At 41.0% G+C, this 11,891-nt stretch overlaps 1 protein-coding gene across 1 annotated transcript; it reads right to left on the bottom strand.

The window, feature by feature from the left end:
* Positions 1-3,299: 3,299 nt before the first annotated feature.
* LSM8 (LSM8 homolog, U6 small nuclear RNA associated) lies at positions 3,300-9,732 on the bottom strand. The gene is made up of 5 exons (XM_057412193.1): positions 9,698-9,732; positions 9,597-9,654; positions 8,520-8,560; positions 6,918-7,045; positions 3,300-3,547 (listed from the first exon to the last, which is right to left on the bottom strand). The coding sequence occupies exons 2-5, from the start codon at positions 9,625-9,627 to the stop codon at positions 3,457-3,459; spliced, it is 291 nt and encodes a 96-aa protein (XP_057268176.1). The 5' UTR covers positions 9,628-9,654; positions 9,698-9,732; the 3' UTR covers positions 3,300-3,456.
* Between the last annotated feature and the right edge of the window lie 2,159 nt (positions 9,733-11,891).

The raw sequence follows: 11,891 nt of genomic DNA, 5'->3' as shown, positions 1-11,891 counted from the left end.
CTTCAGGAAAGCCCTCCTGAATGAGTCTCTTGGCTTTGACTCTTTACCAGTACATCAGGAAGAGGCTTTGGTCAAATCCAAAACAAAGCCAATGGTATCAAATTGAAGTAAATTTTGGTGCAGAAATTAAAACAAAATTTGAGTGTAAGCCAAGCCTCACAACTCTGAAAAGCTTTACATTGCTGCTGTCTAAGCATGATGGTAAGCAAACTCCACAGCTGCCAGATTTAAGGTTTTAGACAGGCTCTTCTGTGCAAGCTCTGTCATGGCAAGGCTGCGTAGCTGCCCACTATCCCAATCCTTTGCCTATCCCATTGCAGAAGAATCAGTTTGACAGCACAAGCATGTCAACACCTTTGGGCCTTGAGCACCCAGTTTTTGTTAGGATCCTTTTCCAAAAAGGAGTTGAAACTTACTTTTCTCAATCCCTTTGAGAATGCCTTAAGTTTAAGTCAGCCTGCAAGTGGGAACACATCTTAATTTCTTTAAGTTATACCTACCTCTTGCACGCGCTATTTCATTGGTACAGAAGAGTGCATGCAAGAGCCAAAGTCGCTCACCTGAAGTGAGCATATTTTAAACATCTGCATTAAATTATTTCCCAGATCTTGTTTTTCCTGCTTCAGCAGTTCCTGTACTTAACCAGCCTTTGGATTTTACTAATGAGCTTCACAGAATCATAGAATAGTTGGGGTCAGAAAGGACCTTAAGATCATCAAGTTCCAACCCCCCTGCCATGGGCAGGGACACCTCACACTAAACCATGTCACCCAAGGCTCCGTCCAACCTGGCCTTGAACATTGCCCAGGGATGGAGCATTCACAACTTCCCTGGGCAATGCATTCCAGTGCCTCACCACCCTTACAGTAAAGAACTTCCTTTTACCTAACCTGAACTTACCCTGTTTACTTTTAAATCCATTACCCCTTGTCCTATTGCTACAGTCCCTAATGAAGAGTCCCTCCCCAGCATCCCTATAGGCCCCCTTCAGACACTGGAAGGCTGCTATGAGGTCTCCACACAGCCTTCTCTTCTCCAGCCTGAACAGCCCCAACTTCCTCAGCCTGTCTTCATACGGGAGGTACTCCAGTCCCCTGATCATCCTCGTGGCCCTTCTCTGGACTTGTTCCAACAGTTCCATGTCCTTTTTATGTTGAGGACACCAGAACTGCACACAATACTCCAAGTGAGGTCTCACAAGAGCAGAGTAGAGGGGCAGGATCACCTCCTTCGACCTGCTGGTCACGCTCCTTTTGATGCAGCCCAGGATACGGTTGGCTTTCTGGGCTGCAAGCGCACACTGAAGCCACCTCGTGTTCATTTTCTCATCGACCAGCACCCCCAAGCTCTTCTCTTCAGGGCTGCTCTGAATCTCTTCTCTGCCCAACCTGTAGCTGTGCCTGGGATTGCTCCGACCCAGGTGTAGGACCTTGCACTTGGCGTGGTTAAACTTCATGAGGTTGGCATCAGCCCACCTCACAAGTGTGTCAAGGTCCCTCTGGATGGCATTCCTTCCCCCCAGCATATCAACCAAACCACACAGCTTGGTGTCATTGGCAAACTTGCTGAGAGCACACTCAATCCCACTGTCAATGTCACTGACAAAAGATGTTGAACAAGACCAGTACCAACACCGATCCCTGAGGGACACCACTCGTTACTGGTCTCCAGCTGGACATTGAGCCATTGACTACAACTCTTTGTGTGCGGCCATCCCGCCAGTTCTTCATCCACTGAGTGGTCCACCTATCAAATTGATGTCTCTCCAATTTAGAGACAAGGATCTCATGCGGGACGGTGTCAGACACGTCTATGTTGCTGACAAAGAGGTTGAACAGGATCAGGATCAGTCCCAACACTGATCCCTGAGGGACACCACTTGTTAACTGGTCCCCAGCTGGACACTGAGCCACTGACTGCAACTCTTTGTTCTGCCATCCAGCCACAAACTAACCTTGGTTTCACAGCTTTGCATCTGAAATTGCTTCAAGGGTAGAGAAAAGTTTCAAGTAAGATCACAATCTCAGCATATTTAAGCCCTCAATGAAACACAGGACCAAGGAGTTGAATTGCAGAGGATGTGTTCAAGGCAGAATGTCTCCACATGCATTAAAGTGCCATAACTCAGCTTCAAACGTAATTTCTCAGCTATAAAGCAACAACATATTTCCTCAGTTGTTCCACTGCTTCTACAAGTATTCACCTATGTATTTAAGAATTGAGAGCCAGATTTCATTGAGGACAAGTATCTTCAGTTCAATATATTTGGTTTCCAGTGAACTTGCAATGAAAAGTACCAAATCCCACTTAATACATACACTAAAATAGCTTTTTTTTTTTAACAGTACATTTATACATGGGGCCGGTGGGGGGGAGAGGGGGAGTAGCATAATATTGGACCTGTTGGCATAGTAGAAAGAAAACAGTTTTCTGCAACAGCACCAACGCCCTGTACTGCCACACCAGTATTTCTGCTGGGTAGTGAATATCATGTGGCCTAAAACACACTAGACTGCACAGAGCTTGTCCCACTGAAATTGGCTGTTGATGATGGATAAGAATAGGTCAATTATGGTTACATGTGATCCTTATATTCACTGTTAAGGCAGATTTCATGCAAAAGCAGTAATTTCTCTAACTACACTTGTGTCTTCTAAACTATACTCTAGCAAGATAATGGCTACCCATTAACAAACACGCAATTCTCTTTCTATGGCTCTTGCCCAAATTTTGGGCAACATGAGAGATACTAAGAGGAGAACATAGAGAATGAGTGGGTCTGCAATTTAATGGCTTCAAATAAATGTGTGTTATTTGAGTTTGTACTTGTGTTCCTGCTCAGAAGTTTGCCCTTCTCCAATTTAATTTGTCTGTAAGCTTTAAGGCACCAAGAATTCCTGCATCTCCAGCAGTCTTAGAAACCAGAGAACAGTGTTTGATAAACAACAAAAACTCCTATTACATGCAGAAGTCACTAATTTGACTGTGAAAGCTTTTAACATTCTTGCTTTCTACACTACACATCAAAAAACCCATAAACCACAAAAAGGTCTTCTACTCACAGCCAGAACTACATTTACAGATGTTTAAAACTGACTGTTAGGTAATCTACATCCAAATAAAACCTCAGTTAACACAAAAAGCCTTGTTTTACATTTAGGAATAGATCTTATTTTAAGAATGAGGTGTATACATACACAATATCAGGACTATCACTTACACTCCTTATGTTTCCCAGTATGTATTTCACACTGAAATTATGCAGCATGAAACCCCAAAGGAAATTCAATGACAGCATCTTTCGTAAAAAGTAGAAACTTTAATTTACATGCAAAACTACAACATATTCATAATAAACTAATGACCAAACAAATTACAATTTGTAAAAATCATCCACTTTGTTAAATAGGTCCGTACAACCAAAGATTTACAAAGTCCTTGTGCATGTTCATCTTTTCAATGCACAACTGAACTTAAAGGTTCTGCTCGAATATTCCCCAAGTCAAGAGCTGAATCTGTCTCTTCATCAATTTCACCAATAACAGCACTGCAATAAAAACAAAACAAAACCAAACAGGTTATAGCTGGTTGAAATCCCCTGGTGAAGACCTTCTTTAGAATTGCAGAGCTCTGTCATTTGAATTTCAAATATTTATGGCTCTAAATACCATCTAAAGGAGGTTTTAGGTTTTTGAAGTTTTTATCTATCATTTTTAAATTATTATTATTATTATTTATTAAAGACCTAGGCTATAAGAACCAAGTACTGCTGATCTCTTCTGGGCAGTAGATTACCCTCTGAAACAAGAGCTGGAAATTTTTCAGAGAGAACAGATTTTTGAGAGCAATGTCTAACAGTCTGTAAGTGCGTAAGACATCAGATAAACATGACAATTTCCATTAACACCCCCTAGTAAAGTGTTATTAATTTATCCAATGAAGAATATATAATATTTCACCTATCCCATGTTAAGACTTACTTAGACTAACACAACAGCAGACTCAGTAAAGTTGCTTTAAAGAGAAAAAAAGGCTAAGGTGATGGACATCATACTAGCTTAAGATGAGAACTAAACCAAAGGGAACCTAAGAACAAAGGGTCTAATCCTTCTGGCGTGCTCTTCCATTTACTGCTTCAAAGACTTATAAGCTAGTGGCTGCATACACAAAATTAATTAACAGCCACCAGAAACTATGTTATATTAACCCATCCAATAGCTTTCTGAATAAAGTTCCATTTTTGGTCTCTGCTGTATCTTGCAACAGTGAGTTCCCCCATGAAGTTTTACAGTGTGCCACGAAACACTTTCATACATAATTTGTTGTTGGATTATCTTTGATTTTCAGTAACAATAAAACCTACAGGAATTTAACTGAAGTAATTATCTTCCCATCTTCTTTCTACTACTCCCAATTGCACAGCAACCAGTAACCACTATACCTGTGTTTTGTTTTTTTTTAAACTAAAGAGCCCTTGTCTATTCAGCCTTTCCTTGACAGAAAACATCTTACACCTTTATTCTCACTTGCATTCTTCCTGCATTTTCATACTGCACCCCTCTAACGACAGTGACACACTAGCTGCTAATGTAATGACAGCAACTACTACTGATTCAGTCTTCTTCCTAGTAATCCTTAATATTCTTTCTTCCCAGTGAATCAGCATTTACAAAAATACAGCCAGAGACCAGAGTGAGACTGAGCTTACGAGTAAAAACATCCCAGTACAGGTGTCCAGGTTCCCATGACAGTCACTGGAAACTAAAGAGGAATTTAACTTGCCTTGAAATAGAAATATGGTCAGCCAAGTACCTTTCTTAGCTCCATCACTACCTAAAGCTTCAGTGTGCTGTGAGCTCGGACAACAAAATGTGAACTACTTATGCCAACTGAATATTCAAGCACTGACCAGCATGAAACCTCATTTCAAATTTGAGTCCTTCAGAATTCTTGCATGAGAATCTGATCTTGAATACTTGTTACTATTTCTTAGCTTTTTGTAAAGTGACAATTTAAAACATTTCCTTAGATTAAAAACCACCCAAGAGAAAGCACAAGTTTCTCTTTAGTTCACAAGTAGAAAAAAAGCTTTTTTAAAGATCTTACTCCCCGAGACATAAAACAGTATCCATCACCACTCCTGCCATCTCTTTCATAGGCTTTCTGCTTCTCATACAGCAAAACACACACATGTATTTGAGAGGCTTGTTTTTAATCAGCTTTTTGTCACAATTTTTAATACTAGGAAGTTGTGCAAAACTGTAATAATATCTTCTTTGGTTTCCCTAATTCATCACACACTTCAAAAACAGCTCCTTTTTTCCTTCCAAAAACCTTTACATACTGAGTTTTTCTGACTGACGCTGCCTATTCACTGCAAGCTTCTAGTGAGGCACACAAGAATGCCTGGAAGTATCTTATCCCATTACTGTTGCTTTTCTTTTCAATAGCTTCTCTATCCATCCCATCCATGTTGTCGTGCCCGCCACCCCCCCCACCCCAAGTCCCCTATTTTGGAGTTAGTGTTACTTAGCTGTTGTTTGTTTTTTTTTCTTCTTCCTACAAGGATGTTGAATTTCAGTATGTTAGGAGTCACACGGATACAGAATTACTCCTTCTGATGAATATGATTCAGAGTTTGTTAAGGTTACAAAAAAAAAAATTCTATAAAAAATGCTTTGAGTATATTTGAGTAATGTGGTAGCCGGATATGGTGAAAAAGTAGAGTAGTAAACAATTATCTGGCATTTTATACACATCAGTACTATTTGAAAAGTTACTAGCAAGTAGCACACTCAGCCCTACCTTTGTACATTTGTCAATTTACTTTTTTTTTTGCTTAAGAGCTTAAATCAAGAGAGGAAAGTTTCCAAAATGATCCTCCTTCTCAATTATATTAAACACACCTAGATATAAGCCTAGGTCTTAACATTTCTTTGTAGAGAAATATCCATTAGAAGATTCAAATTCTTATCCAGGCTCACAGGTTGGTCACTATGACATTCTCTTTTTCTCACTATGATAAAAAATAACCTCATTTTTTGCCATCAGTTTCAGAATGCTGCTGCAAAAGTAGTTTTCCTAGCAGGCCCAACTTACAAGGCCTTTGTTCCAGTTCTCCTGTATCCTTCCTATCTGTTTGGCACATGAGCTACTTTTCTCTGCATTTAATGAGCATTTTGTTAGGGTATTTTACATCAAGTATCAACTCATACATTTGACCTGTCACTGCATCAGCTTCCACAGTTGTTACTCTTTCGAGCCAGAAACTTCATGCATCTCCCAGATTATAAAAAGTGTTCTGTACGAACACCTCATCCAAAAAAATCCTGTTAAAAGTCAGCTTTGTAAATCAGATTTCTTTTTGCACACAAGTTCTCATCTTTTGTTCATTCTTCTCTCTCGGTCAACAGATCCTGCTTCTCACAGGCAGGAATAAAGAACATCTACACAATGCCTAGACTCAAGAAAGGAAAATGCTGAGCTTTATACTGACCTTTCCTAGATGGCTGGCAGTATATGAGCTGGTCAATCTATAGCTCAGTAAATCTGTACTAACACTATCTTAACATTACAACAGAATGTTAACAGAAGCATAGATACTTGCTATTTAGTATACAAACACAGAATCATTTAGGTTGGAAAAAATCTTTAAGATAACTGAATCCAAACATTAACCTAGGACTGCCAAATCCACCACTATGCCACGTCCCCAAGTGCTGCATCTACATGTCTTCTAAATTCCCCCAGAGATGGTGACTCCACCACTTCCCTGGTTGCTTCAACTTTGACAGTACTATCGGTGTTACTCACCAAAATAAAGATGCAATGTCTGGGGCTAGCAAGATGTATAGATACACACACACACACACTAAATTTTTATTAAATTGGTTTAAACAAGAGTGCACTATACTTACACGTTATCACCTCTTACAATGTATAATCCCAGCACTACCTGCTCTACTCCTTGTGAAGAACTGAACACTCGTTCATGGCTTTCATCCAAAATCAAGTTAATGGTCTGATCAAAACCTTTGAGGGTTCCCTGAAAAAAAGAACAACCCACACACAAAAAAGGCACTCAAATTACCTTTCAGATTTATCATTATGCTCTCAAGGAGATCTTAAACAAGGCTGCAATACAAAGGTACTAGAGAACAGATGCTCTATTTAGGTTTTATTGTTAGGCTTAAACATAAATAGCTGGAGAATGAACCTTTAAAAGCAACTGTCAATTTAAGAGAAGTATCTGTATTTACCAAGTGTTTGTCTGAAAAGCTACAGTAATACTTAGCATCAAAAGAAGTTTCCCCTTTACTAATGACAGTCCACATTAGACAACTTATTTTAGTCCAATTAGACAACTAATTTTATTGTTTCTATAGTAAAACTTGAGTCTTCCTTGTATGGAAGTTCAGAGAAATCAAATCAGCAACTTGAAGAATTAAAAAAAAATGGATTCTTGTGGTCAGCAATATTCTTAAAATGCAATTTTAAGTGGTATCTCTTTGAAAGTGATTAGCTTGGTTCCACAAAATTACTAACACCTCCCCCCCTCAAAAAAAAAAAAAAATAGAAAACCCACACAAAATTAATTTCTGCATCATTTCAATAAGCACTTGGAAAAATTATAGCATAATTGATTTGTGCAATTTACTATCAGCAATTGACTAAGAAATTTAAACTGAAAGGTCATGTAAACCACTGTCATTCAAACAGTGGTAAAATCCATTTATATTATGTAGCCATGTAACAGTGAGGCATATATACCAACTCCATTCCAATATTTTTGGTAGAAAGTATTTTGTATCACAACATGAAGTTAACCAGACTGACTCCAACCAGACAGCAGGTTTGGTGAAGCTAGCATTTTTCTGCCAGAAGTACTGTTTTCTCTGTATAAAGCTAAGTACAGGCACAAACATATAATCCTCATTCAATGACCACATGATTAAGTTAAACACAAAAAAAATAAAAGATGAGGGGAGGGAAATACAAGAGAAAAAAAAAACAACCAAACCAAAACCCCAAAGAAGCCCAAACACAGAAGCAAGAAAACAAAACCATTATACAGGCTAATAAATAACAGCTTGGCAACCCTTAGTTTTTCCGGGCTTAAACAGAATCCCACAATTCTTCAGCAATTATCAGCTGACGTTTTTCTGTAACCACATGGAAGAAATGGTTATAGCACAAAAGGTGAAGAACCTACTGAACAAAGAGGACTCTTTAGATGGAAGCCAAATCGCTGAACAAAAAAGGCATTTTCTTGTGCATTCCTATATGAAAGGCCATTTGATAAGTCAAAGCACTTGCATGCACAAATTTAACAATGGACAATGCCAACAGGCAAGATCCAGTAAAAGTTTAAGTCAAACAGTATCAAATAATGGCCATAAAGCCTTAAAGCAGAAGTGTGTAAAGATGTGAACATATAAGTGATAATATCCTAGCATGGTGCCTTTGTTGCCATGAAAGTCTTCATGGGGGAAACAGAATGTTAAAGATACAAGTCTCACCACAATCATTCTTCCATCAGAAGTAATTACTGCAACAGTACCTGATAATTCGTTAAGGAATTGTTTTGAGATATCTGAGGTAGAACCATTAACATTTTCTGAAGCATTCATATGTAATGTAAGTTTTAAGATCCACTAAAAACCAGAACCGACTATCAGCACTTCTTAAAATAAAAAAAACAAAAACAAAAAAACAACAAATCAACCAATATGGTTGATAGAAACACTTGACAACACACCATTTTTTACAGTTTCACACTACCCAACCACGAAGCCATACACAAACATGAACACGATTAAAAGCAGGTTGAAGATTTTTAGTTCACCTCTCTTCTCCAAACTAACTGCAGTACCTCAAAATTGAAACAACATTAACAGTTTTATAAACATTTCAATCCAAGTCCTTAACAACAGTTTAGCAGTGGGGATCATGTGTCTGGCATTCTACATCCCCTCACTCTTAAGGCCTATCTCGGTGCGATGATCAGATATCCATCACCCTCAAAGATTCTGGGTTAGTACCTTACCATTTGTGAATAGAATTGAAACTGTCCATGGGTTATGAAGAGCACAAAACGGTTCAAAGAACACTTGAACTTGAAGGTTTCCAACCCAAATCATTCGATGATCCTACGAACACTAACTCACAACTTTTGAGCAATCGACATAAAGCTGCTAGGCAAACACGTTAAGAGCCCTTTACGTGACCAGACCAAGTGCGAACCTCGTTCCTCATCACAGATCAAACAAGGTTCAGGTTCGCAGCACCTGTTATACAGGGAACCCTATTTTACCTGCCAAGCCAGCCTCAGATAAAAAATAAACCCACACAACCCGCAGGGAAGGACCCAAGGAAAGCAACCGCCCGTGAGAGCGGGAGGCCCGGGTACCCCTCGCAGCTCACACCGATGCCCGCAGCACCCAACCCCCGCAGCGTGCTGCAGCCACCAGGCCCCCAGCGCCGCCATCGCTCAGCAGCACCGAGCCGCTAGGCCCCCCGAGCGCACTCTCCCCTCACGCCCGCGAAAGAGAGGAAGGCCGTTCCCACCGCGCCGGGGCTGTGCCGGGCTAGGATACGGTTGATGTAGTTCTCCAGAGCAGAAGTCATGGCGCCGGCTCCAGCGCTGCCCGTGCGCTGGCTGACACCTCACGCGAGACGGCAGCTGCGGCGCCGAGACGCCCGCTGCCACCTCCGGCGCACACCAATGACGCACACAGCACACGCGAACAGCGGGGAGGCGGGGCCGATTTCAGAGCGAGCGGCTCCCGCGCATGCGTGGAGGGAGTGCGAGTGGGCTGTGTGCAGTCGGCGGCTTGGCGGGTTGCGTGGGGGGTGGTGGTGCTTGGATTTCTCTGTGGAGAATGTACGGCGCCATTCATAGGGATGCTTGTTTAGTGGGAGGTACAGGGGCAGTGTGACCCGTCCTGTGCACTCAGCCCGCTCTGCCGGCTGCTGCTGTTGTAGAGGGGTGCGGTCGGGGTGGGGGGTGTAAGGGTAGTTAGTTTGCTGAGCTTTAGGGGTGATGGGAAGCGCCTTGCTGCCGCGGTGTAGCGTTTTTCTTGTTAGCACGGGACCCGCGTATCCCTGTCTTGGCTTCTTGGGAGCGGCCGCTGTGAAGAGGGCTGGGAGGAAGCCTGGCGGCTGTTGCTGCACCCTGGCTGAGAGCCACAGGGCTGCGGGGTGGGCGCCTGGGGCCACCTTCGGAGTGCTGCTCATTGCGGTCCCGTGCAGAGGTGCTCTCTGTGGGAAATGGTGGGTAGCTGCTTGTGGGGAAGATGAGACTTGAGGAAGGTGGATTTGTGGTGCTTGAGTCGCATGGTATAGTGGGCATGGCACCAAGCCATGTGCTTGGGTTCAGGCAGCAGTCTACCGGCAAAGACGTGTGTTGCTGTTTAAAGAAAAATGAAGCAGTCAAGCTATGCAATCCAAGCAGAACTATGCCTCCGTATGGAAATATGGGCAGTGCCGAGTAGGTGGTGGTTCTTACGCAGAATTTTGTATTTTATGGTTACAGGAATCTCCTTTCACCATAACCTGTAAATGTGGGAATGGCAAATCAGAGTGTCCTGAAGGACTTGCGCTTTTTAATGTTTTTATAACTTTAGCTGTCACCATCATTCTTCCCTTACCTTTCTGGTGGCCCATTATTCTGATGCATCCCTGATTATTGCTGCCTTTAGTAATTCCTGGTTAGTCCACATGATGAATATAGTGTGTCCTTAGTGTCAAGAGTCCTGTGAGCTAAAGGGGTGCATAAAATCTGCTGGATTCAATGGTGGCCCCAGCAGACAGTTTTCAAGAATGTAGGAGCCAAGCTGGTACTTGACACAAGCAAAAATATCCTGGAGAAATTAACTTGAGACATTCAGTAATGGAACCAAGTTAAGCTACAAAGCTAATTCTTGTACTTTAGCTACCTTTGCCTCTGGGAGATGCTAGTGTACAACAGCCTTTCAGAAACATGACTGCAGTATGTTGTACATACACACATTCTCTGCATTGCAAGCTATTCAGTCATGCGTGTAGCCCTCTAACGGTATTTAATAATATAGCAGACTGTTGGTGATAATCTAGAGGCTTCCCCAGTATGACTTCCCACAATAGTCAATCTACCAAGCTGCTCAAAGCGTGAGGTCAGTGCTGTTGTTTCAGCATTTCTGCTCAAAGAGCCTTCACAGTCACATTACATTTTCTTACACCTGCTTTGTTGTCAGTATTGGCCATGTATTGCACTGAGTGCCCACCTTTTCAGATGTAACACTGTGTGGGAAATATTCTGAAATTTTAAAGTATAAAGCCAAACAGTAACTTGTTTCCAGTGCAGTTCATTGTGAAATTAAATGCTACATAACCAGGATAAAAAAATAATAAAATTATTGTAAGTTCATGACATTTAGTACACAGAAAATTAGCTTGGGTCTTAGAATATGGAATTAATCTTTTTGTCAGTTTTTGGATGACATGAGAAGAATCTCTGTAGTTTTCTAGTCAGTAAAGATAGTGATTGCAATGGGCTTCATAAAATGGTCTAAAATATGGGGTTTGATCTGTGTATAGTCAAGAGATTAGATTTGCTGAAGCACTGAGTAGAGACATTCATAGGAGAAAGCTCTCACAAATAATACTTTGGAAAAGTGGGAGGAAATGAACTTTTAAGTTTTTTTTTTTTAATTATTTTGATTTCCAGGGCTTTCAACTGCAAATTTCGTAAATCTTCATACACTGAAATACTGAAAATGCATTTTTTTAATAACTGGAAGGTACAATCAGGTGTTTAAGACAAACTGAAAATTCAAATCTGTCTACTCCCAGTTTTGTGGAAGAACTGAATAACTCAACACAGATGATGTACCAGCCTTTGTTCTCTTTAA

This window comes from Pezoporus wallicus, unplaced genomic scaffold (assembly GCF_028554395.1).
Source record: "Pezoporus wallicus isolate ANWC-B61680 ecotype Strahan unplaced genomic scaffold, APGP_CSIRO_Pwel_v1 contig_3858, whole genome shotgun sequence".
NCBI lineage: Eukaryota > Metazoa > Chordata > Aves > Psittaciformes > Psittacidae > Pezoporus > Pezoporus wallicus.
The sequence above is the reverse complement of the archived record's forward strand: the minus strand, read 5'-3'. Positions and strand labels throughout refer to the sequence as shown.